General features: G+C 39.7%; 1 protein-coding gene across 8 annotated transcripts in view; it reads right to left on the reverse strand.

The window, feature by feature from the left end:
* Positions 1–27,260, reverse strand: part of POC1B (POC1 centriolar protein B) — a 117,770-nt gene that overhangs the window by 46,231 nt on the left and 44,279 nt on the right. For 6 of the 8 annotated variants that reach the window (XM_017342011.3, XM_008256874.3, XM_070052685.1 and 3 more), the window contains 6 exons: positions 19,599–19,706; positions 19,365–19,480; positions 16,993–17,126; positions 14,709–14,777; positions 11,048–11,197; positions 986–1,066 (listed from right to left, as the gene is read on the reverse strand). In XM_017342011.3, coding sequence (XP_017197500.1) covers positions 986–1,066; positions 11,048–11,197; positions 14,709–14,777; positions 16,993–17,126; positions 19,365–19,480; positions 19,599–19,706 — 658 coding nt within the window. The remainder of the gene's footprint in view (positions 1–985; positions 1,067–11,047; positions 11,198–14,708; positions 14,778–16,992; positions 17,127–19,364; positions 19,481–19,598; positions 19,707–27,260) is intronic. The other 2 variants (XM_017342010.3, XM_070052687.1) reach the window with 1 other exon arrangement.

The raw sequence follows: 27,260 nt of genomic DNA on the forward strand, positions 1-27,260 counted from the left end.
TGTGAGTGAGACCACAGTGGAAAGAAGGGGCCATCAAAGAATGATGTACTTTTCTCTAAAAGAGGAGAGAAAAACTTTGCTTATGGCCTTGTTTAAATAGTGATGGAGTTTGTGGATTCAAAAGGCTTCCATAACCTTGGCAGCTCATGTCAAGAGCCTTGGGTGGTCAGTGACGTCATGCATAAGAGTGTTAATTGTTAAATTAGCAACAGGAGTCAATGTATGATAACTCCCTATACGGGACTTTTGTCCTTAGTGAGTTGTATTATGAGAGTTAAATGTAAAATGAGTTCTCAAAGAGTTTTTTTTTGTGTGTATGCAAATTGTTGAAATCTTTACTTAGTATAGAACTGGTCTTCTGTGTACAAAGTTAATTAAAAATGAATCTTAATGGAGAATGGGACTGGGAATGGGAGAAGAAGGAGGGGTGGGAGTGTGGGTAGGAGGGCGGGTATGGTGGAAAGAATCACTACATTCCTAAAGTTGTACTTACAAAATCTGTATTCCTTAAAAAATAAGAATAATGTGTATGTATTTGTGCATGTGTGATTTTATAAACATTTCAAATAATAAAAAAGAGGGTGAGACTGCTATTCTTACAGCTACCAAGAAGACTAAAAGTAAGAACTAAGTTTAGAATCTCTAGAAGACAACATAGCAAGAAACCTGCTCTGTGACAGCAAGTGCAATGTTACTTGTGTGGCATCTTAATAAATGAGACACTGAATATGGATTAGAAAGAGCTCAGCACCTTCAATGTAAAAGTGCTTTTGGAATTGGCACAGCTCCCTCTTGTGGTTATTTAGATGCAAAGTAAACGGGACTTTTGTATAGGGTTCTTTCCATGCTAAAATGTTAGGGTATTTAGCTCACATTTTGTCCCAATCCCTTTACAATTTTAGAGAAAACAGATCGTGCCAAGCAATTAGACATCACTTAAATGTTTAAAAAAAAAACAAAAACAAAACAAAACAATCACACTTACTGTAGCAGAATCAAAAGAAAGGATGTCCACAACAGGGGGAGTAGAAATCTGCAAATCGATTACCTCAAGCTTTGGATTAATCTGTGTATGTGCATAAAAAAATTAATATGAGATTTTTGCACCATAAGAAACTGGATGCTATTTGTAACACTCTACAGGGCATTTCCTAATCTATTATTCGTCAAAATAGGTATATTAAGTATATTCGTTAAAGTAGATTGCAGAGATTTTAAACAGATTATTAGCTTACATTTATCAACATAAAGAAAAGTATGACAAAGTTGAATTTATCCCAGGGGTCAAAGGTTTTCATATTTATGTATCAGTATAATTTACCTGTAAAAGGATATTAAAAATTAAATAAAACCCATGTCAAAAGGCACAGAAAAAAAAACCCTAGCCAGTTCATTAAGACAAGAAAATGAAATAAAAGGTGTTAGGATGTAAGAATTAGGTGCTGGCATTGCGGCACAGTGTGTTAAGCTGCCAGCCTCCAATGCTGGCATCCCATTTGGGCATAGGTTTAAGTCCCAGCTGTTCCACTTCCGATCCAGCTCCCTGCCAATTTGCCTGAGAAAGCAGTGAAAGATGGCCAAGTTCTTGGGCTCTTGTACACACATGGGAGGTCTGGGTGGGGTTCTAGGTTCCTGGCTTCAATTAGCCTAGCCCTGGCTGTTGCAGCCATTTGGGAATGAAACAACAGATGGAAGATCTTTATCGTTTTGTCTCTCCCTCTCTCTCTCTTTTTTTTTTTTAAGATTTATTTATTTATTTGAAAGACACAGTTACAGAGAGGCAGAGGGAGGGAGGAAGGGGGAGAGAGAGGGAGAGAGAGAGAGAGGGAGGGAGGGAGAGAGAGAGAGAGAGAGAGAGAGAGAGAGAGGAGAGAGAGAGAGAGGTTTTTCATACACTGGCTGACTCCCCAAATGGCAGCAATGGCAGGAGCTGTGCCGATCAGAAGCCAGGAGCCAGGAGCTTCTTCCAGGTCTCCCACACAGGTGCAGGAGCCCAAGGACTTGGGCCATCTTCCACTGTTTTCTCAGGTCATAGCAGACAGCTGGATCAGAAGTGGAGCAGCCAGGAGTAGAACCAGTGCCTGTATGGGATGCTGGCACTTCATGCGGTGGCTTTACCCACTACACCAAAGCACAGGCCCCTTTAACTCTTTTTATAAATAAATCTTAAAAAAAAAAAAAAAAGGCAAGAAGAAATAAAACTGTTGATTATATATCATATAGTTTATCTATATAGAAACTTCAAAAAATCATTAGAACCACTAAAAATTTAATGACTGCTAGAATAAAATCAATATACAAAATCAATTGCATTTCTAAATATCAGCACACAGAAAATGTAAAATTTAAAAAGCTATTGATTATAGGACCATGAAAATTTCAAAATATATCAGAATAAATATATAAAGATGCTTAAGGTCATATTTTTTTAAGAAGAATAAAACATGTTGAGATTATAAAACTTGCAAGTAAACAAAAAGCTATGCCTTATGGAGCTCAAAAGTAATGCACAGTATATCAGAAAATAAATATTAAACTGGCAATACAAACCTAAAGAGGAAGGATGAAAGTGGGCTCAGTATAAGGGTCCTTGCCTAATGCTAACACAAAGATGGGCACTGGGTAACTGAAAAACATAAAAGCTATACTAACACTACGAAGTTAATAGAAGTACATGTAAGGATATTTTTGTGATGAGTAGTTAAGAAAAACACTTTAAAAACCATAAAAACAAAATCATAGGACAATAAAAATAAGCCGATGCATCTAATAACTACACCAAAATTTAGGATTTCTGTTTAACAATGGACAGCACAAAATCAGCAATCAGATAATGAGATAAGAACTATTATGATGTCTAAAATGGAAAAAGGACAAACATCTAAAATGCATGATGAAATCCTACAAATCAATGTGAAAAGGTCAGTATCCTCAAGAAAAAAAATACAGAAATGAAAAACTAGCAGTTAATCAGTATATTAAGAGATGTTCAGAAACAATAGTCATGAAAAAAGTGAAAAGTAAAGCAACATCTCAACATCTCAACATCTGTGAGAACGCAAAACTAGAAAGTTCAGTGATATCAATCTTGTTTATAGACATTGTAATGGCCAAAAACCCCAAAACTGGAAATACCCCAAAAGTCTACTAACAGGAAACTAAGCTGTGGGGAAAACTACTTTGGTAACTTCACTGGAATACTATACAACTACGAAAATGAATGGAGTACAATGATGTTTAACTTCATACAAATGCATGAATTCAGATGAATATGTATAAATCTCGGGATTTCATGGTTAAACGAAACAGCAATTTATAGAAAAATGTCATCACTGTGATCCATTTACATGAAGTTCAACAGTATTCAAAACAAAATAATATGTAATTATAGATTCAAACATATATAGTAAGCTTATAAAGAAAAGAAAGGGAGTAACTACCCAGAAAGGCTATTATTCCTGAGGGAAGTTATTTCAGAATTTTTTAATACTTTAAGCTAATACTTCAATACTTTGTTGGTAAAATATTACCAACAAAGACAGCAGAACATTCTATCAAATGAATGGTACCATTCTTAAGTGGACTGAAGAAGCTGTTGCTTAAGCATTTAGATAGTGACAAAGGCTTCCCATGGAGAAAACGCGGTTCACCACGGATCCTTAATAAAAAGATTCAGAAAGTAAAAAGCAAAAACGGAGCTACGGAGACAAGTCAGAGCACACTGTTCAGCACTGGGGCACAATGCTGCTATCTTTGCATGGCGTGCAAAGAAGAGACAATTAGGGGCAGGTACTGTGGTGCAGCGAGTTTAGCATCTGCTCAGTGCATCTACAGTCCATATTGGAGTGCCTGGGTTTGAGTACTGCCTCTGTCTCAATCTAGCATCCTGCTAATACACCTGGGAATCTATAGATGATGGCCCTACTACTTGGGTTCCTGCTAGTCTTGTAGACCCAGATGGAATTCCTGGCTCCTGGTTTCAGCATGACCTCATCCTTGCTGCACAGCATTTGGGGGTAGTGAACCAGCAGATGGAAGAAGATTCCTCTGTTTCTCCCCCTCTCTCTGTCACTGTGTCCTTCAAACAAATAAGTATTAAAAAGGAGGAGGAGGACAGACGATTAGAAAGGCCGACAAGGGCCAAATTATGAAGGCACAGAAAGCTGGAGGCTAACGTGTGCTTTAGAAAATTAATCTGACAGAAACATGCAGAGCATCAAGAATAAATTAATGGGGCCACTGAGGACATTACTGCAACAGGCCAGGCCCGTGGTGATGAGCGCTGAGTGGAATGATGAGCAACAGGAGTGGAATGACTTTTAAAGCACTTATCATGCTTGATCAGTATAGTTGTAGTTTTAGAAATAGTAACATTTTTATAATTACTCAGCAAGGTGAGAATCAGGGACTATCAGCCCTGCCAGCCAATATCTTTGCTTCTTCCTGGCTGTTCCACAGAGCAGGGGAACACACACAGCCTCCTCCCATCGCATCTCAGTCCACAGCTCCGCAAAGACAGGACGCCCCAAGGTGACTCATTTTCTTTTCAATCTCAGGCTGGCTGTCCTGTCTGCTCAGACATTTTATTCTCTTTTATCTACCGCCACCTAGTGTACACCCTAATTGTTAACCGATGGAAATATAACCTGGTTTCACCATCTAAAATCAGAACTGCTCAAAAAAAATGTAAATTACACTCCCTGAAAAATCCTTGTCTTTGTACAAGAAGCTGGGGAACTCCTGATTGCAACCAAAAGTATTTTCCTGTACTGTAGCCCACGTTGCTGCTGCATAAATAGGATGCCTTGAAATGCAGTGGGCTGCTTTATGAGAGGCTGAACAGTGTCATGGACTTGGGATTCCTGAGTGAGGGAGAGGTTAGCTTTTATAGCTCAGAAGTACCAATCCACATGCCTCTCTGAGGTTACATGTGTCCTTTACACAGAGAAGTCCATGAACATGAACACCTGTACTACTAAATTCCGTGTGACTTCACTGGACTACAAGCTTCTGAAGGGCCAGGAGTAAGCTCATTTAGTTCACTGCTGCACTCCTTAAAGCTAGACAATGGCCAGCACAGAGACGCTTTAACATCTGCTAGCGGATGGAACTTAAATTTGGTTATATTGGAGCATCACATCAAAGTAGTTAAAAATATAGCATGGAATTGGTGTGCCTAGGTTGAAATTCTAGTTTTAAGGTTTAAAACTTATGACTCTATACTCTATATGACTCAATTTCTCATGTGGATAAAAATTTAGGAATACTGCATAATTTATGTAAAGCACTTAGAACAGAGTTATATAAGTGTTAGGTACTATTACTATTATCATCATTTAATCAGAACATTTACTGAGGTACAAAGCAATAGAAACATATACAGCACCAAGGACTAAAATACGAAATGGGCAGATAGTGGTCATTTTTAAAATCATAAATAGTAGTTTCCAATCTTAAAAGAAGAATGAGTTAAAAATAAAATCTCAAATATGAAATTTTAAATCGACCACATAGTTTTCAATAATGACTCGTGGTCATTGTAAAATATCGCTAAATGAATATTTGCTTAAATGATAGGATATATTTTTTCTTGCTAAATATATAGAATTTCATATGTAATTTATAGATTAAGGTAATATCAAATGGTCACTATAAAAATTAAAGCCACCCCAGCAATTATTTTCTTAATAAATTCTATTTATTTATAGTCCCTCTTACAACATTCTTCACTTCTGCCAGAGTAGCGATTTTGATGCCTCACTGTCATTGAGATCTGTCACCATCTTTTAGAATGGCTCTGCTATCTTCCCATCACAATGTGCAAGGGGCCGGTGCTATGGTGTAGCAGGTAAAGCCACTTCCTGCAGTGCCAGCATCCCATATGGATGCCAATTTGAGTCCTGGCTGCTCCACTTCCAATCCAGCTTTCTGCTATGGACTGGGAAGCAGCAGAGGGATGGTCCAGGTCCTTGGGCCCCTGCACCCATGTGGGAGACCCGGAAGAAGCCCCTGGCTCATGGCTTTGGATCAGCGCAGCTCCAGCCATTGAGGTCATTTGGGGAATGAACCAGAGGATAGAAGACCTCTCTCTCTCTTTCTGCTGCTGCTTCTCTCTCTGTGTAACTCTGACTTTCAAATAAATAAATCTTTTTTAAAAAATGTGCAAAAGGGGAGGAGAATGTTCAGGAGAAAAGTGTCATGCACACACTGTAAATTCACCCTTGGAGAAGGGAAGTTTGGTTAAGCTTGGGGGCAAGACAGTACTGCTCAATATGTGACAATCTATAGAAAGATAGAGTTAGCATGAACTGATGTTGTACACAGCACAGTGTGGAGGGACTAAAAAAGGACAAGGTATTGCTCTCATGTTTAATAAAGACTGAACAGTCAGACCAGTAGAAAGGACACAGCAAGTATCTGTTCCACTCAGCCAGCATTTGATATTTCCTGCCTTCTTTCATGTGGTCATCTTCTCTCAATTACTCTATAAGCAATCTGGCTCTCGTTACCTCTCTGTCCGTACAGTAATTAGTAATATATACCGATATATATATGTGGTCAGCTGGTACCCAAGATCTAAGACTACAGGATTCCACACCTTCAAACAAATGCAGCACATAAAGCTGGCAAATGGGTGGCTTTTGCAAAACGCCAAAGAGTTTCACCTGAAGACTGAGGTTATACAATTCAAATAAGCCTCATAAAAAAACCTAAAATACAAATCATAGGAATACTATCTTGCTTCAAAGTCATACATGAAACACTCAAGCTTACTGCAAAAAGAAATTAATTGGTTCATTTACATATTACTTATTCCACATATTTTAATAATTGTTCATTTTTCTATACCATGAATGTTAAACTAAAAAAATTTTCTAGCTTTTTTTGAGATTTAACTATTCATTTGAAATGCAGAGTTACAGACAGAGAGGGAAAGACAGACAGAGAGGGAAAGACAGAGAGAGAGGGAGGTAAAGATCTTCCATCTGTTGATTCACTCCCCAAGTGGCCAGGGACAGATCAGGCTGAAGCTAAGAGCTTCTTCCAGGTCTCCCACGTGGGTGCAGGGGCCCAAGCACTTGGGCCAACCTCTGCTGCTTTCCCAGGTGCTTTAGCAGAGAGCTGGATTGGAAGTGGACTAGACAGGACTTAAACCAGCACCCACATTGGATGCTGGTGTTGCCGGTGGCAGCTTAACCCACTATGCCACAATGCCAGCCCCCTTTTCTAGTTTCAAAATATTTCCAAGGTAACATTTGTAAATTTACCTTGCCTAAAGTTTTGAAAAACAAATTTAATCTATCAAATTTAGTACTTCAAAATATTATTTACTAATCATAAATTAAGATAACACAACTTCTATTATGATTCATATTATATTATTCCAGTTTTTAAACTAAGTAGTCTTTGGGCTCTGTGAGAAATCTATATCCATTTATTTGAAGTAAAGTCTTCAAAAAATAATTTGGTACTTGGTAATTATTTATTTGTAACACTTATTTATTTGGTCCTCCCTCCATAAAACTTTATATATTTGTTTTATTATGAGATGCTGAAGAAAAAAAAAAACAGAGTTGGTTGTTTAGATGTAGAATCCTATCACTTCTCTGCCATTTCATATTATAGGAGGTGAAACTATCTAAACCATACTATATATGAGGGTACTTCAAAAAGTTAATGAAATTGGAATTAAAAGGTAAATTTACTTCAGTGGGAAAAAACTTGAAATCCATACAGTTTTCTCATAATAAGCATCTTCCATGAACTTTCTGAAGACCCCCTTATATGTATGCACAGATTTCAAATTTTTTGGCACTATGATTCCATTTTTTAGGAGCTTTTTAAATTACCCTGTACTTAAACCATTCAGGTACAATGCCCAACATTCTGTTGGACTGTAATTTCATGATGGAAAATCCATTGTTAACAGAATTTTTAAGTGTACATGTGAGAACTATGGTTGAGAGTGGCCTTGCCTGGCCTGGGTCATTCCGACCTAGCAACACAAAGCAACGCAGCTGGCTTTACAGCTTCCTGATGGCACAGTCGGAGCGTAGCTACTCAGACAACTTGTTGACATTTTAAAGAAAAGTCTAGCACTCTGAAATGAACAGGAGGGTGGGAGAGACGGGGGGCGGGGGGGGGGGGCAAATCATAGCAAATGGCTCCAGCCTCCGTGCTGAGGCAGTGTGGTGTCACGGAAATATGACTGAATTCATCAGCAGGCCCAGGCTCAGCCTGCAGCTCTGCCTACTCTGCTAGGGTAGCTGAAAGGTTGCAAGGCAGGAGCAGACCTTCCTCCTGTCCTGATACAGCCCAGCCAAGCCACAAAAACACTAGAGTAAAAGTACCAAGAGGCAATAAAACCAGTTTGGCCAACACAAGGGGAGGATACTCAAATTAAAATACATTTTGCATATTTTTATATGAATATATACATAGGAATATATACATAGGAACTTCAAAACATTCACAATTCTACTGTCTATGAACTTTTTGAAGCTCCCTGTATAATCACTAGGGATTAACAAATAAGATCTATAATTGTAGGGAAAAAAAGGGCAAAGAATAATAAATTGTTATTCATGATACTAGAAGTAACATGAAGCGTAATGGTTAACACTTTAGAAGACGGAGCCGGTGCTGGGGCACAGGTTAAGCCTCCACCTGCAGTGCTGGCATCCCATATGGGCACTGGTTTGAGTCCCGGCGGCTCCACTTCCAATTCAGCTCCCTCTAATGCACCTGGGAAAGCAGGGGAAGACGGCTCAAGTCCTTGGGTCCCTGCACTCACGTGGGAGACTTGAAAGAAGCTTCTGGCTCCTAGCTTCGGCCTAACCCAGCCCTGGACATTGAAGCCATTTGGGGAATGAATCAGCAAATGGAAAATCTCTCTCTCTCTTTCTCTAATATATATCTTATATGTATTTACATATTATATATAATATATATTACATATAAGATATATATATCTGCATTTCAAATAAGTAAATAAATCTTTAAAAAAAAACTTTAGAAAAACTGAATAACTGTAGGAAGTTAGAAAGGATAAAATTATAACAAAGAACCAGAAGTCAGGACTACCAAGAAATCCCAAGATATGGCTGACTTAAACAAAATATAAAAATAGTGCAGAAAAAAGATAAATACACATATGCACAACCTGACACTAGCAGAAGTACCCAAAACAACAGAAAAGACCACAGCCAAAGAAACCAAAACTAAAGAAGTGACTGGGGTGAAGGACAAGGAGACCATGAAAGGGGGTGTGGGCCTACAGCCTGAATAATAAATGTGGCTGTTATGCACTGCCACTCAAGAATGAGTCTTGAGGATGCTAAATATTTGCTCTAAAAGCAAAGAAGGGGCTGGTGCTGTAGCGCAGCAGGTTAAAGCCTGGTTCTGCAGTGCCGCCATCCCATGCGGGTGCCGATTTGAGTCCCGACTGCTCCACCTCTGATCCAGCCCCCTGCTGTGGTCTGGGAAAGCAGTGGAAGATGGCCCAAGTCCTTGGGCCCCTGCACCTGACTAGGAGACCTGGAAGAAGCTCCTGGCTCCTGATCAGCATAGCTCTGGCCTTTGTGGCCATTTGGGGAGTGAACCAGTGGATGGAAGACTTCTCTCTCTCTCTCTCTCTCTCTCAATCTCTCTCTCTCTCTCTCTCAATCTCTCTGCCTCTGCCTCTCGGTAACTCTGCCTTTCAAAATAAAAAAAATAAATCTTAAAAAAATAGAAAAAGCAAAGAAAGGCTCTGCAATGATTAAAAAAAAATTCAGATGAAAGTGAATGCGTGACCCATCCCCAGCTGTTGCACCCATTTGGGGAGTGAACTAGTGAATCGAAGATTCTCTCTCTCTCTGTGTCTCCCTCTCTGCAACTCTGCCTTTCAAATAAATAAACTTTTAGGGGAAAATAAATTTTTTGCCCTTCAACACTATTTTCAATGTAGCCATCACCTGATGCTCCTAAACACACCTAGAATATAAAAAGCCAGTTTAGACTGCAATCACCAGAGGCAATGGATTTAATTTTTCATTCTCTATTATTTTCAGTATAATTTTTAAGTTTCCTTTCTAGGCCTGCAAGAAATAAATATAAGAGACGTTATTATACACTACCACATGTATATAGTTTTATTATTGAAAACAACTGACTTGTTTCTTGAAGTTCTGCAGTTTTAAGGCAGGACTAGGTTTTATGTAATTTGGTATAATTTTAAGCATACAATGTAGGACAAACTCTGGTAGAAGATACAATGTACAATGTTAGTGACTAGGTATGTGGATGATTTGGTGGGAGTAGGTGTACACATAGTGGAATGGCCTGGTATTTTTTATGGAAGAGAATTCTTTGGAGGAGACTGAACTACATTGTGAAATGGGATATGAACAGCACATATGCTGTTTGCTCAAATAACTGCAACTTACAAGTGCTTACTTAGAAGTTTTGTTACTGTTATTATGAAGGCCGTGCCTGCCACACTTATAAAATAATAGTTTCAGCCCTGCCCCAAATCATTAGGATCCTCAGGGTTTAAGAGAAGTGTGCTAAGAGGTATGTAGAGAAGCTTTGGTGGAGGTGATTTAGACTACAATGACTTCCACGTTCAAGTGGATGTGAAATCCTCATGCAAACCAAACCAACTAACCTCTCACCTCCAGCCCCCCGTAAGTGGCCCTGCTGGGTCACGTGGTGATTAAAGTTTCCCAGATTTTCTCTGAATTCAAGGTCATAGTCCATATAAAATGGGGAGGAGGAAGTAATGAGTAAAGGCTGTTGAAGATCCTTCCTATGCCCTATAGCCGCTCCAGCAACCTTGTTTTCTGAATTTTTTTAAAATATTGAATAGGGATAAGAACAAAACAAGATGACTTGACTTTAAAAATGTTTGTAAGAAAATAGCCTAGCCTTCTTAAATTCTGGTATAAAGCTGTGAACTTCATAACTTTGTAAAGCAAGATATAAAGCAAACGCAAGAGGGAAATAAAATACTTTTACTAGTTGATTGTTTAAAAAAGAAAACAGGTCAAATGCATAAAGTACTTACTTCAACAGTCTCAGTTTTGCCATCATGAGGATGTGGTGTTCTTGGGTAGATATCAAGAAGATGCGGTGGTGAATCAAAATGCAGTCTCTTAAGATTTCTCTTAAGATCTTTACAACGTAAATCATCAAAGTTAGTCCTCCATAATAAGACCTATTAAAAAAAAAGTCAATGATGTTGGTAGTTATTGACTTGTATGCACTAAGGAAATTGAAAGAGTTCATGGAGAATGAAATTAAAAGAGCTTCATTTTGGTGCAAAAATTTTTTTAAAATGCATGCATAGCTTTTGTTTCTTTTTTTAATTTGAGGGACAGACAGAAAGAAAGTGGGGGGGGGGCAGGGGAGTGAGGGGGAGGAGAAGAGGGAGAGGGAGAGAGTGAGTCAGGGTTTCATCTGCTGGTTGACTCCTCAAATGCTGGCAACACCCTAGGGGGGGCTGGGCCAGGGCCAAAGCTGGGAACTAAATTCAGGTCCCCCACATGGACAGAAGAAATCCAACTACTTGAATCATCATGGCTGGCCCCCCCCCCCCCCCCAGGGTCTACATTAGCAGAGGCTGGATTCAGGAACCAGAGTGGGAACTCAACCCACACACCTGAATAAGGGATGCAGGCAGGTGTCTTAACCAGCATCTGAATTCCTAGATCAAATGCCCATGCCATGTAGTTTTTTTCATAATATGCATCTTTTCTTTTTTTTTTTTTTTGAAAAGATCTATTTATTTATTTGAAAGGCAGAGTTACAGAGAGAGAAAGGAAGAGGTAGAGAAAGATCCTCCATTCACTAGTTTACTCCCCAAATGGCTGCAACAGCTAGGGCTGGGCCAGGCAGAAGCCAGGAGCCACATGCTTCATCTGGGTCTCATTTGTGTGTGTCAGGGACTCAAGTACTTGGGCCATCTTCTGCAGCTTTCTCAGGAGCATTAGTAGAGAGTTGGATGGGAAGCAGAGCAGCTGAGACTTGAACCAGTGACTATATAGGATGCCAGTGCCACAGCAGATGACTTAACCCACTGCAAAACAGAGTAGGCCCCTATTATGTATTTCCATGTACCTTTTACAGACCCCTCATATGCATGCATTTCCAAAAAAATTTTACAGCAAAATAAACTTTTGATTCTATTTTCCACAAAATTTTGAAGTTTTTTGTTTTTTTTTTTGTTTGTTTGTTTGTTTTGAAAGGTAGAGTTAGAGAGAGAGAGACAGAGAGAAAGGTCTTCCTTTTCCATTGGTCACTCCGCAAGTGGCCGCTACGGCCGGTACGCTGCGCCGATCCGAAGCCAGGATCTGGGTGCTTCCTCCTGGTCTCCCATGCGGGTGCAGAGCCCAAGCACCTGGGCCATCCTTCACTGCCCTCCCGGGCCACAGCAGAGAGCTGGACTGGAAGAGGAGCAACCAGGACAGGATCTGGCACCCCCACCAGGACTAGAACCCAGGATACCAGCGCCGCAGGCGGAGGATAAGCCTATTGAGCCGTGGCGCCGGCCTGAAGTATTCTTGCACAAGCAATAGAACTGATTTTCTTTAAAAAAAAAAATCTATAGAATTGACTCTCAAAACAGTCAGAAGGCTAGATAGATATTTAAACAATGTTTCTGTTTCTCAATACTTTATTTAAGCACAGTTGCTGGGATAGATTCAGCATTTCAAATTACCTCCATTTCTGGCTTATAATTCATATTAAAATATCATAACGGCCGGTGCTGTGGCATAGCAGGTTAAGCCACTGTTTGCAGCGCCAGTACCCCATATGGGTGCCAGTTCAAGTCCAAGCTGCTCCACTTCTGATCCAACTCTCTGCTATGGCCTGGGAAAGCAGTGGAAGATGGCCCAAGTCCTTTGGTCCCTGCACCCACGTGGAAGTCTTGGAGGTAGCTCCTGGTTCATGGCTTCAGATTGGCCCAGTACCGGCCACTGAGGCTATCTGGGGAGTGAACCAGCAGATCAAAGACCTCTCTCTGCCTCTGCCTTTGCCTCTCTGTAATTCTGCCTTTCAAATAAATAAATAAATCTTTTTTATTTATTTATTTTTTTGACAGGCAGAGTGGACAGTGAGAGAGAGAGAGACAGAGAAAGGTCTTCCTTTGCCGTTGGTTCACCCTCCAATGGCTGCCGCGGCTGGCGCGCTGCGGCCGGCACACCGCGCTGATCTGATGGCAGGAGCCAGGTGCTTCCTCCTGGTCTCCCATGGGGTGCAGGACCCAAGTACCTGGGCCATCCTCCACTGCACTCCCTGGCCACAGCAGAGAGCTGGCCTGGAAGAGGCAACCAGGACGAATCCAGTGCCCCAACCGGGACTAGAACCCGGTCTGCTGGTGCCGCAAGGCGGAGGATTAGCCTAGTAAGCCGTGGCGCCGGCCTCAAATAAATAAATAAATCTTTAAAAAAAAAAAAAAAATCATGTCCTCTTTTTTTTTTCCAAAGCCCTATAGATTGACTATCTACTTTATTCAATACATTTGGTTATGAATAATTTTTAGTCATTTCAAATAAATGCAGATTTGCTACATAAATGGTATATGTTTGCCATTCCCAAGAAGCTTAGCATTTTAAGAAATAAGACTGATATATAAAAGAGTAGGCAATAATTTAAGTAAAAGAGCTAAAGAACTAAAAGAAATTTATAAAGTGTCAGTTACATGTACAATTAAGTATTAAAACTGAGCAAAAGAAAATAACTGCTATGTGAGTTCTAAAAAGTATCAAAACTGGCACCATTTCAGCTTTAAGGTAGTAGACTTTCTGGCACTAAAGTAAAATGGAAAGTCTTTGATAATCATCTTAACATACACAAACTAGCTGGTTGCAAAAATCTTATTAGCTGAGGTCAAGAATTCCTTTATCCTAGGTACCCTAATCCACTGTTGGTGGGAATGTAAACTGGTGCAGCTACTATGGAAGACAGTATGGAGACACCTCAGAAATCTGAATATAGATTTACCATATGATCCAGCCATCCCACTCCTAGAAATTTACCCAAATCAAAAAAAAAAAAAAATCAGCATATGAGAGTTATCTGTAACCCCATGTTCACTGCAGCACAATTCACAATAGCTAAGATAAGGAATCAATCCAGATATCCATCACCTGTTGACTGGATAAAGAAATTATGGTATATATGCACTATGGAGTACTAATCAGCTTTTAAAAAACTGAAATCCTGTCTTTTGCAACTAAATGGACACAACAGGAAACCATTATACTTAGTGAAATAAGCCAGTCCCAAAAAGACAGATATCATATGTTTTCCCTGATCCAAGGTAACTAATGGAGTGCCTAAAATATATTGTACTGGAGTGAAATGGACATTTTGAAATTTGAAGATTGTTTACAGCCCTTGCCTCTTCTGTTGAAGAACAGTGTTTTTTATTTTTTCTTCATACTATTTGTTGAACTCTTACTTAGTGTAGGGTTAACTTTAGGATCATTAAGTAAACAGAAAGTACATTTTTGTGAAAATTAAGAGTGTGAATGGGAGAGGTAAGAGAAAGAAGGGTTGGAGCATGAGTGGGAGGGATGTTAGGGTGGGAAGTATCACTAAGTTCCTAAATCTGTATATATGAAATACATGAAACTTGCATAACTTAAGATAAAATTTAAAAAACTATAAAAGAATCTCTTTACCCTGACCAAATTAAAGAGGAAGTCAAAAGATTTACAAACCTGTGTGTCTGCACCCCCTGATGAAAACAGCTCTCCATTTTTTGAAAACGAAACTGTAAAGACAGGTCCCTGTGAAATAAAAGGAGATAGATAAAAGAAAAAAAGTACTTGGTGATGCTTTCTTGAGCCAAAAATTGGGAGTACCAATTTTTTATCCTAACTTATAGAATAAATCTAAATTTGCTAGCAACTAATGTTGACAGAATAAAGATAATCAAAGAATCAAATCAATTATACACACAAATAATAATTAACACAAATACTCAATACTAAATAAAAAAGGAATACTAAAAATTATGAAGAAAATCTTTTTCTCCTTCAAAGAAAAGTTTGGACCAGGGTAAGTCTGTAAGAATTTCTACTAAGATTTTTCTTGGTGTGGGCTGTATTCAGCCAACCAACTAGAAGCAGAAACTGAAAGATAAATATGTAGTTGATGGGAATGTAGCTATGTAAATAAAGAACATTTCCTGACCACATTTGACTTCACCAAGTCTCCTTTCATGTAGGCAACAGTACACCCTTAAACCCATCTGTGTTCAAGAGCAGAACACAGATGGAAAGAATGCTGTGATTGATGAAAATTATTACCACAAATGTGAGCATGGAGAGTTAGAGCAAGAATGAGTGGTTGGAGGCCAGTTGGAAAGTTGCTGCAGTATCTAAGTGAAAGGTAAGGAGAACCTGAAACTGAGTAATTACTATGGATTTGGACAAGACCATATTTGGCAGTCACAACATACATGGTCTCTAGGTAGATCTTTCAGTCAACATAAGAGTAATATTCCTCATCTCAAAACTATAAATATGTTGTTTGTTTTCACTATGTCATTAATTTATGGAAGAAAACTTTTAGGGAAGAATGTCATTTATTTTTAAGTAGACCATTTGTCAAAATTAAGTAATTACAGTTTCATAAGTACCTTCACCTCCAGGCTATGACAAATTCCATCTTTATGTGTAATGTTGGATTCTTCATAAACTACTGTGCTTATTGGTTTTTTTTTCATTAACTTTACTTTTTTCATGAAAAATTTTTGATACTTGTTCCTTTTATTGGCAGTGTTTATTCAGATTAAATCCATGGACATGTATGTATCTGAGCTGGTTAGTATCTATTTCTGCTGCACCTTAACACTGATGGAGAACAAATGATAAAGGAAAGGGAAAACATACAAAGAAGAACCCTGATTCTTCTAGACCACAACGCCTGTTCTATTTCTAGATATAAAAAGGTTATACATGGCTAAAAGGAAGTACCTACCCCATCTTTGCTAAAAAAGAGGATGCATTCTTAAAAAATCAGAGAAGTTTGAATATTTATCCTGAATGAGGAATAGTTTACATACTATGGCAGGGGTAGGAGTGAGGACCCACTTTCCCTCTGGGTTCTAAACCAATTGAGAAATAAGACAAAGGCATAATGCATATAAGAGACAAAATATCACTTTACTGCTCATAAATGTTCATAGAAAGAGAGTGGCTTTTATCTGTACAGCAAATGGGCTTTCTAGAAAAAAACATTTAGAACTCTAGGTCAGGTTCACTGACCTCATTACACGCAACACTAGACAATGGCAGGTCTCCCCACAAGAAGCATCAGAGGAAAACAGAGAGGACGGGCTTGCTAGGAAGGGCAGTATAGCAAAAGGTGCTGAGCCATGCTTGTCAAAATGAAGACAGCAATAGAGGATTTATTTAGTGGTCATTGAAAGACATACTTGGATTTTGACAAGAATTATAAGAAATGTTATTTCTTTTTTTTTTTTTTTTTTTTTTTTTTTTACAGGCAGAGTGGACAGGGAGAGAGAGAGACAGAGAGAAAGGTCTTCCTTTGCCGTTGGTTCACCCTCTAATGGCCGCCGCGGCCAGCACGCTGCGGCTGGCGCACTGCGCTGATCCGAAGGCAGGAGCCAGGTGCTTCTCCTGGTCTCCCATGGAGTGCAGGGCCCAAGGACTTGGGCCATCCTCCACTGCACTCCCAGGCCACAGCAGAGAGCTGGCCTAGAAGAGGGGCAACTGGGACAGAATCCGGCGCCCCAGCCGGGACTAGAACCCTGTGTGCCGGCGCCGTAAGGCGGAGAATTAGCCTATTGAGCTGTGGTGCCGGCCAAGAAATGTTATTTCTATAAGCTGAACTCAAGAGTACAAAAACATAGCCTTGAAAGTAAAATGTTTTTGTGAGAGTACCAATGTCATGCTATCTGTAAAAACAATGGCAAATAATAAAATGGATTAAAATTTAAAAAATTCATATTATAAAAGCAAAAATTTGTGTTAATACCGTATGCCCCTGAAGTGTGTATATGAGCCTTCCTTCCAAGAGGTCCAAAATCTTCAGCGTGCCATCTGAAGAAGCAGTGATGAGGAAGTTACCCGAAGGATGGAAGGACAGGCAATTAACTCCAGAGTTGTGAACTGAAGGGTAGAAAATAAAAGCAAAAATTCAGAAGACGATTCTTTTTCACAATATCACGAGATCTTAATATTTAAGAGGTATATCTCAATATAATTGGTTTTCTTTATAATCCCATGGATGCTACTTTTCTTTCTTTTCAGAGAACAGTCCTTAACTCTGAAGACACCCGTTTGCCTAATTGGAAACATTAAGTTGAAAACAAGAATCAAGTAGAAGTAATGTCTCCATGATTCCAAAATTCTATGTAGTTCATTAAAACAAACATTTTGCTTTAAAAAAAAGAGGGGGGGAGGAGCGGGCGGCACCGTGGCGCAGCAGGTTAATGCCCTGGCCTGAAGCACCGGTATCCTAAATCATCGGCACCAGTTCGAGACCCAGCTGCTCCTTTTCTAATCCAGCTCTCTGCTATGGCCTGGGAAAGCAGTGGAAGATGGCCCAAGTCCTTGGGCCCCTGCACCTGTGTGGGAGACCCCGAGGAAGCTCCTAGCTTCTGGCTTCGGATTGGTGCAGCTCCAGCCATTGCGGTCAATTGGGGAGTAAACCATTGGATGGAAGACTCTCTCTGCCTCTACTCTTTCTGTGTAACTCTGACTTTCAAATAAATAAATAAATAAATCTTTAAAAAAAAAAAACAAATATTTTGGCCTCATACAACATTAACTTCCTGCCCATGAGACAAATAACTTTAAAATTGATACGTCATATATAATCTTACCAATCACAGAACTATAAAGTATTCAGATATATTGCCAATATAGCCAACAGTTGATTACTATCAGCTAACATAAAATATATAATCTAACCTCAAATTAAATTTAATAATCAACTAGCGACATTGGATTAATGGGTGAAACGTTTGGAGATAAGTTTGGAGCAGGGCACATTGGGCTATTAAGTTTGAGAACGCACTTCCGGACACCATCCTTCCAGTAGGAGGCAGTGTAACAGAGTCAACAAAAGTGTTCTTTGACACACTTTGTAAGCGGAAAGCCTTAATTCCATCGATTACTTAAGTACTTATCCTCTTGAAGTCTCAATTCCCTTATCTTTAATGCGGGAGTAATAATAATACCTATTAGGAATATTGTGATGATTTAGCACAGTGTCTGCTACATGCTAAACACCGAATAAGTGAAAGTGATTTTTTTTTTTTTTTTTGACAGGCAGAATTAGACCGTGAGAGAGAGACAGAGAGAAAGGTCCTCCTTCCGCTGGTTCACCCCACAAATGGCTGCTATGGCCATCGCGCTGCACCAATCTGAAGCCAGGAGCTGGGTGCTTCCTCTTGGTCTCCCATGCGGGTACAGGACCCAAGCACTTGGGCCAACTTCCACTGCCTTCCCGGGCCACAGCAGAGAGCTGGACTGGAAGAGGAGCAACCGGGACAGAATCTGGCACCCCAACCAGGACTAGAACCCGGGGTGCTGGCACCACAGGCGAAGGATTAGCCTATTGAGCCGCGGCGCCGGCCCGACAGTGATTATTAATGTGGATTTTATACAAATGCAACACAAGCCAAGAAAGTCAAGTTAATTCTTCAGTTTCAATACACAGGCACAATAAGAAGTTGTTTTCTACCAGTCATAGTACCTAATTTGTGTTCACATTAACTCTTTGTGATTCAGAATTCAGTGTCACTATCTCACAGAGTGTAGATAACTAGCATTTGAAAATCTCACAGTAACTTTTTTTTAAACAATTTTAACATTATTTTAAGATCGCTTCACCTTCCTCTTTCCTTACTTTTGTTGCTGATAGATGTTAACTGTACTCTTCTCTAGTCAGGTCAAAGGCAAATTCATGACCCTCACTAATAGAGCAAAACTACAACTGGGGGTTTAGTCTGGTTGTTAAAAAAGCATAGTAATGACAAACACATCCCATATCAGAGTGGCTGGGTTCAATGCCCACCTCCTGATTCCAGCTTCTTGATAATGCAAACACTGGCAAGCAGTAGTGATGGCTCAAGTAATTGGGTTCCTGCTACTCACATGGGAAACCAGGGTTGAATTCCCTGCTCCTGATTTCAGCCCAGCCCAGGCCTTTGTGGGCCTTTGAGGAGTGAATCAGAAGATGGAAACCCATTCTCTGTCTTTGACTGCCTCTCTGCCTCTTAAATTTAAAAAAAAAAAAAAAAAAAAAAAATCAAAAACAGAGAGAAAGTGAGACAAACCAAACCAAGAACTGGCCCTTCCCAGAAATTAACAACTGAATTTCTGTGTCCATGAAACTGTTACCTTGATAATGCTGGAGTAATTTGTTCACTCTTATGTCCCAGATTTTCACAGTGTGATCAGAACCTGCTGAAGCTATACATGTACCATTTGGGTTAAAATCCACAAAATTGGCAAACCTAAGACAAAACAGTAAGACAGATTAATATTTAGATTTCTTTTTCTTTCATTTGCTATGATTAAGTGTCTCCGTAGCAAATTCACTCAAAAAAATGAACAAATTGTGAGTGAACTTACCCTACAGAATCTGAGAAGTTATTAACACACTGTTTATTTGTGGTGTCCCAAATTTTAACAGTTTTATCCTCACTACATGACACAATTAGTCTTCCATCAGGTGAAAATCTGGAAAGTAGCAGAAAAAAAGAGTCTGATTATAAAAGGCTCCTGACAATTATCACTCCCACCTGCACACACCATACAAGTCAGGCTGAACTCACCAATCATCCAAGGACCACAGCTAACCACATCAAGCAGCAAAGTGATAGTCTGCAACCAGCATTTTCCAAGCTAAATATCATCATGACAAACACTGACAAATCACAAAAAGATAGGAATACACTATGCAGACTAACCAAGTTTTTGCTTTCTTTTTATTCTTTTATTCAACTAATTTAGTTTCATGGTCGCTGCTCTAGCAAATTTTTGAGTCAACTGTGCACTCCTTCCAAACCACCTACTTTTAAAGTACTTGTGTTTTTAAAGAACACTATTTCTTCTTTTTCAGTCATTTCCCAGTGTTATCCTTATGACCCAAGAGAGCCTTTATTACTCATCCTGCCAACCCTGTACTCTAGCTTTTTATAAGAAAAGGACTGGCGTGTTGAGAATTAAAATTAAGTAACATCACCAACAGAAAAACTTAACTCTCCGAGGCAGTAATTTCTCAGACTTAGGAAGGCCAGAGAGCTCCAATGGACTGGAAATAGGACAATTTGCTTATATGGGACAGAAGTTCCTTCATGGACAAACCTATCATCCACATTCCCCATTAAAAAGCAAATGAGAGAAATCTTAGATATCATGTGTACCGCTTTATGCTATTACTTTCAAATCTTTTTCAAGGTTCTTTTTAAATTGTGAGTGCTTTTTAAAGATAGAAGAGCAAAGAACCAAATAGAAAAGGTAAACAGAATTTAGACTATTAAGAAACTCTAAATAGTATTTTTATTAGTAGTATCTTAGCAATAACAAAACCCCAAAAAAGACAGAGCTAGGTCACAGGCTAATTAAATTTCAGTCAAGATTACCATTAAGTCATCAACTTGAGGTGTAGAATATAACTGAATGTTTTTCGTTTTGTTCTCGCATTGAGACTAACCTAAAAACAAGTCTTCCTTACAGAAACTAAGTATATGGCATTTATGGATTCACCAAGTGAAAAACAAACAAAAATAAACACTGAAGCTTAGTTAGGTTCTACGTGGAAATAATCTTTGAAAAAAATCAAGAAATTAACCTTGCAAGGAAAACCCTCCCATCTGGGTAGTTTACCCTGATTTTATAATAACAAGTAATATTTATTAATCCTTTCCTCCAGAAAATACGTGTGAAATATTTAATTGTGAGAGACAGTATTGTAGAAATGCCCAAGATAGGGGCTGGCATTGTGGCATAGTGGGTAAAGCTGCCACCTATGATGCCAGCATCGTGTATGGGCACCAGTTCGTGTCCCAGCTGCTCCACTTCCCATCCTGCTCCCTGATAATGGCCTGGGAAAAGTAGCAGAAGATGGCCCAAATGCTTTGGTCACTGCCACCCATTTGGGAGACCTGGAAGAAGCTCTTGGCTTCAGCCTGGCCCAGCCTCAGCTGTTGGGACCATCTGTGGAGTGAACCAGCAGATGGACCATCTCTGTCTCTCTGACTCTCCCTCCCTCTCTGTAACTCTTTCAAATAAATAAATAAGGAAGGAAGGTTAGGAGAAAGGACAGATGGATTCCATGCAGAGAAAACTTTTGTTTCATAGATTCTGGGGGAGAATAATCCATTCAGTGTCCCCATGAAAATAAAGTTCGCATGCAAGGGATCAAAGTATATTTCTTTTTTGGACAGGCAGAGTTAGACAGTGAGAGAGAGAGAGAGAGAGAGAGAGAGAGAAAGGTCTTCCTTTTTCCATTGGTTCACCCCCAAAATGGCCGCCACGGCCGGCATACTGCAGCCAGTGTGCTGCGGCTGGTGAGCTGCGCCAATCCAAAGCCAGGAGCCAGGTGCTTCCTCCTGGTCTCCCACGGGGTGCAGGGCCCAAGCACTTGGACCATCCTCCACTGCACTCCTGGGCCACAGCAGAGAGCTGGACTGGAAGAGGAGCAACCGGGACAGAATCCGGTGCCCCAACCGGGACTAGAACCTGGGGTGTCGGTGCCACAGGTGGAGGATTAGCCAAGTGAGCCACGGCGCCAGCCCCCAAAGTATATTTCTTAACAAGTCTAGCTTTTTAAGATAATTACTTAATGAGAATATTTTAAATAATATTTCCAGGGGATGACCTGATTCTTACATTCTGAGAAAGCAAAGATGAAGAAAAATATTCAATAGAATTAAATAATTTCAATGATAATAAAGCAGAAAAATACTCCACAATTTTATTGGCCAAAACCTACCACCATCACATCAGCCCACCTACATTTATTAAGCACTTATGTCCTAGAGCAGTTCTTAACACTTTACTCTCTAGAACCTCATTTAACTTTTTTTTTTTTTATTTGACAGGTAGAGTTATAGACATTGAGAGAGAGAGACAGAGAGAAAGGTCTTCCTTCCATTGGTTCACTCCCCAAATGGCCGCTACAGCCAGCGCTGCACCAATCCGAAGCCAGGAGCCACGTGTTTCTTCCTGGTCTCCCATGCGGGTACAGAGGCCCAAGCACTTGGGCCATCCTTCACTGCCTTCCCGGGCCACAGGAGAGAGCTGGACTGGAAGAGGAGCAACCAGGACTAGAAACCGGCGCACATATCGGATGCCAGCACCGCAGGCGGAGGATTAGCCAAGTGAGCAATGGCGCCTGGCCCCTCATTTAACTTTCAAAAGAACCTTATAAAACAGATGCTATTGCTTGCCTTAAACTAGAGATGAATAAATAGAGGCAAGAGAGGATCTGTAATTGTCAGCGTCACATGGTCATAAGGAGAAGACTTGAACTGAGCCTCTACTTCCATAGCAAAACCCCTGAACTAGACTGTTTAAGTTAGTGAAAAAAGGGAAGGTTTCTTCTACTGTCAAATGATTTAGTTCACAAAAGGATCTGTGTGGTTTCTGTGTAAAACACAGAGAATTGTAAAGTGGAGGGAAACCACCATGTAGGGAGGGCTCTTAGGAGGCCACTAACTATCCTTTAATAAAAACTTGTGTGTGCTGTCAAGGGCTCTAAGTAAAACAGACCCAGTCCGTGTCCTTCAGAAGTATATGGGGATGACACTCATTCACTGATTCATCCAAAGACTTTCTGAGTACCTGCCAGTATTCAGCACACGGCACTCGCTGCCCTGGGTAACAGGAATATAGCTGTGGATGTGAGATGGGTAAGTTCTTCCATGTTTGTGGATTGAAAAATTAACATCATCAAAATGTTGACAATACTGAAAGCACTTTACAGATTCAATGCAATACCAATCAAAATACCAATGACATTCTTCTCTGATCTAGAAAAAATGACGTTATACTTTAGATGGAAGCACAAGAGGCCAGAAATAGCTAAAGCAATATTAAACAACAAAAACAAAGCTGGAGGCAACACAATTTCATGTCTCAAGACATATCACAGTGCAGTTATAATCAAAACACCCTGGTAGACACGTAAACCAATGTAACAAAACAGAAATCCCAGAAATCAATCCATGCATCTACAACCAATAAATCTTTGACAAAGGAGCTAAAGTCAATCCTTAAAGAAAGGACAGTCTCTTCAACAATTAGTGCTGGAAAAATTGGATCTCCACATGCGGAAATAAGAAACAAGATCCTTATCTTATATTTTACACAAAAATCAACACAAAATTGACTGAGAACCTAAATCTATGACCTGATACCATCAAATTACCAGAGGATAACTTTGGGGAAATTTTGCAAGACACTGGCATAGGCAAGCCCTTCTTGGAAAAGACCCCAGAAGCACAGGCAATAAAAGCAAAAATAGACAAATGGAATTACATCAAGCTAAGAAGCTTCTACATTGCAAAAACACTCAAAAAGTAAAGAAACAACTGATAGAATGGAAGAAAATATTTGCAAACTATGCAGCTGATAAAGGATTAATATCCAGAATCTAAAAAGAACCCAAAGAACTCAGCAACAACAAAACAAACAATTCAGTTAAGAAATAGGCAAAGATGGGACTCCGAATCACATTAAGTTGGTAGGTACCAACGCCACCTTACTAGTTAAAGTGATTAGTTTAAGTTTATATCTGATCATAAAGATAGGATTAAGTGTCAGAGGGATCACATAAACAAGACCAGTGTCTGCTAATAATAATTGATAGAATTAAAAAGGAGAGAATAATCCAACATGGGAAGCGGGATACACAGCAGACTCATAGAATGGCAAATGCCCTAAACAGCACTCTGGCCTCAGAATCAGCCCTTAAGGCATTCAGATCTGGCTAAAAAGCCCATGAGAGTTTCTCAGGCATGGAAAGCCAAGACACTGGCAAAAAATGACCTATATGAAAGATCTCTCTGAGTGGGATCCCGGTGGAAAGAAGGGGCCATCAAAGAAGGAGGTACCTTTCTCTGAAGGGAGGAGAGAACTTCCACTTTGATTATGGCCTTGTCTAAATAAGGTCAGAGTTTGTGAACCCAAGAGACTTCCATAGCCTTGGCAGCTCATGACAAGAGACCTCAAGGTATTACTGACATCATAAATAAGAGTGTCAATGGTTAAATCAACAACAGGAGTCACTGTGCACTTGCTCCCCAAGTAGGACCTCTGTCCTTAATGTGTTGTACTATGAGAATTAATGGTAAAACTAATCTTCAAACAGTACTTTATACTTTGTGTGTCTGTGTGTTTTCAAACTGTTGAAATCTTTATTCAGTATAGAGTTGATCTTCTGTATATGAAGATAATTAAAAATGAATCTTAATGAAGAATGGGATGGGAGAGGGAGTAGGAGATGGGATGGTTTGCAGGTGGGTAGGTGGTTATGGGGGGAAGAACCGCTATAATCCAAAAGTTGTACTTTTGAAATTTATATTTTTTAAATAAAAGTTTTCTAATAAAAAAGAGAGAAATGGGCAAAGGACATGAACAGGCATTTTTCAAAATGTGAAATACAAATGGCCAACAGACACACGAAAATGTGCTCAGAATTACTAGCCATCAGGGATATGTAAATCAAAACCAAAATGAGGTTTCATTTCATCCCAGTGAGAGTAGTTCTCATATAGAAAAAAAAAAAAAAAAAAAAAAAAAAAAAAAAACAATAAATGCTGGTGAGGATGTGGGGAGAAAAGTACCCTAATGCACTGCTGGTGGGAATGTAAACTAATACAACCATTATGGAAGACAGTATGGATACTCCTCAGAAATCTGAAACTAGATCTACCATAGGACTTAGCCATCCCACTCCTGGGAATTTACCCAAACGGAATGAAATCAGCATATGAAAGAGCTATTTATACCCCCATGTTTACTGCAGCTCAATTCACAATAGCTAAGATATGGAATCAACCCGGATGTCCATCAACTGATGACTGGAAAAGACACTGTAGTATATATACACTATGGAATACTAGTCAGCCATTGAATTCTGTCTTTTGCAACAAAATGGATGTAACTAGAACCATTATGTTTAGTGACATAAGCCAGTCCCAGAAAGATAGATAGCATATATTTTTCCTGATCTGTGATAACTAATAGAGTGCAAAAAATGTAAAGTATACTGGGGCTGGTGCTGTGGCACAGCGGGTTAAAGCCCTGGCCTGAAGTGTTGGCATCCCATACGGGCGCTGGTTTGAGTCCCAGCTGCTCCTCTTCCAATCCAGCTTTCTGCTGTGGCCTGGGAAAGTAGTAGAAGATGGCACAAATCCCTGGGCCCCTGCAGCTATGTGGGAGACCCAGAAGAAGTTCCTGGCTCCTGGCTTCGGATCGGCGCAGCTCTAGCTGTTGCGGCCATCTGGGGAGTGAATCAGTGGATGGAAGACCTCTCTCTCTCTGTCTCTACCTCTCTGTAACTCTTTCAAATAAATAAAATAAATCTTAAAAAAATGTAAAGTATATGAGTGAAACTGACATTCTGAGATATGATTATTGTTTATAGCCCTTGTCTATACTATTGAGGAACAGTGCTTTTTTTCCTTCTATTTGTTGAATTTTTAACTTAGTGAAGGGTTAAGTTTATGATTATAAAATAAACTGAAAGTATATCATTGTAAAAATTAAAAGAAAAAATAAGAAAGGAAGGAGGGGGGAAGGTGGGAGCATGGCCAGGAGTAGGGTGGGAAATATCACTATGCTCCTAAATCTGTATTTATAAATTACATGAAATCTGTATAAATAAAAAAATCTTTTATAAATAAAAAATCATTTTTTAAAAAAGATCTATGCCCTCATAAGATTTTCATTCCAGGGAGGAAGAGGATGGAGGGCACATGAATATCATTATAGATAGTGATATGAAAAAATTAAAACAAAAAAGCTGCCAATCTGTTACCAGAAGCTCCACAGAATAAGATTTTAAAGAAACTTGCAAATAAGGAAAAGGAGGTTATCTTGGTAAGCTTAAAATTCATTCTGAGTAGGAGCGTCCCCAGCCTAGGAGAAATCTCCCAGTGCTAAAGAAATGAAGGGGCTGTGCACCTCAGATGAATGCACATGTATGCGTGGCTGGCAATAAGCTGGTGCCAGAGGGAGGGGTGGCTTCCGGCTCAAACAAAGGGGCCTCAATGTTAAGGTCTCCCATCCTTGGACACTACATGATAACTACTGCATGTTTTTTGCCTCTAGAGGGCCTGAAAGTGAGGATGGCCATTTCTATTGCTTTTCCCTCCTCCTCCTTTTTTTTTTTTTTTTTTTAAAGATTTTATTTATTTATTTAAGAGTCACAGACAGTGAGAAGGACAGAGAAAAAGGTCTTCCATTGCTGGTTCACTCCCAGTTGGCTGCAACAGCTGTAGCTGAGCTGATCAGAAGCCAGGAGCTGGAGCTTCTTCTGGGTCTCCCACATGGGTGCAGGGGCCCAAGGACTTGGGCAATCTTCTACTACTTTCCCAGGCTATAGCAGAGAGCTGGATTGGAAATGGAGCAGCTGTGACTAGAATTGCTGCCCATATGGGATGTCGGCGCCACAGGCGGAGGATTATCCTATTGCACCATAGCGCTGGACCCTGCCTCCTCCCTCTTAACATTTAATTAGATACATGAAAAATAGTTTAGCACAAATAACACCAGCTTCTCTTTGTCCTTTGATCAGGAAAGGTTAGTCTTCTCTTTACTGTCAGGGCTTAAATAACACCTAACTGGCCTGTTAATTTTAAGGGTGTTAAGAGGATTAAAAAAAATTCTACTAAAACATTAATAGCTTTCTGACTCTAACTCTGTTCCACCCAGCGCCTTTTAAAGTTTCCAGAGTAGGTCAGAGATGGACTTTATTTCAGTCAATAGTGACTCATGGAGTTGGCAGGCAGGGACCGCCTGTAAGGCATTTGGGAAGTTAATTGAGCTATTATTGAATCCCTTAAAATGTATTGGTACTCAATCAAGAGAATGAGGAAATTTTTTAACTTCTTTCTAGAAAAACTGGTTTACAGGTCATTGAGAGTAGCCCAGATTATATCTTTCACCTGGAACCCAGGAGTTCTAAAACTATCTAAAATGCTATGCCTATATGCAGTGTTATTCTGACCTTTGGTTCAGAAAACCAAAAGGGCCCATAAGCCATGAAATGTTTTAATGTGCTTT

This window comes from Oryctolagus cuniculus, chromosome 11 (genome assembly GCF_964237555.1).
Source record: "Oryctolagus cuniculus chromosome 11, mOryCun1.1, whole genome shotgun sequence".
Classification (NCBI taxonomy): Eukaryota; Metazoa; Chordata; class Mammalia; order Lagomorpha; family Leporidae; genus Oryctolagus; species Oryctolagus cuniculus.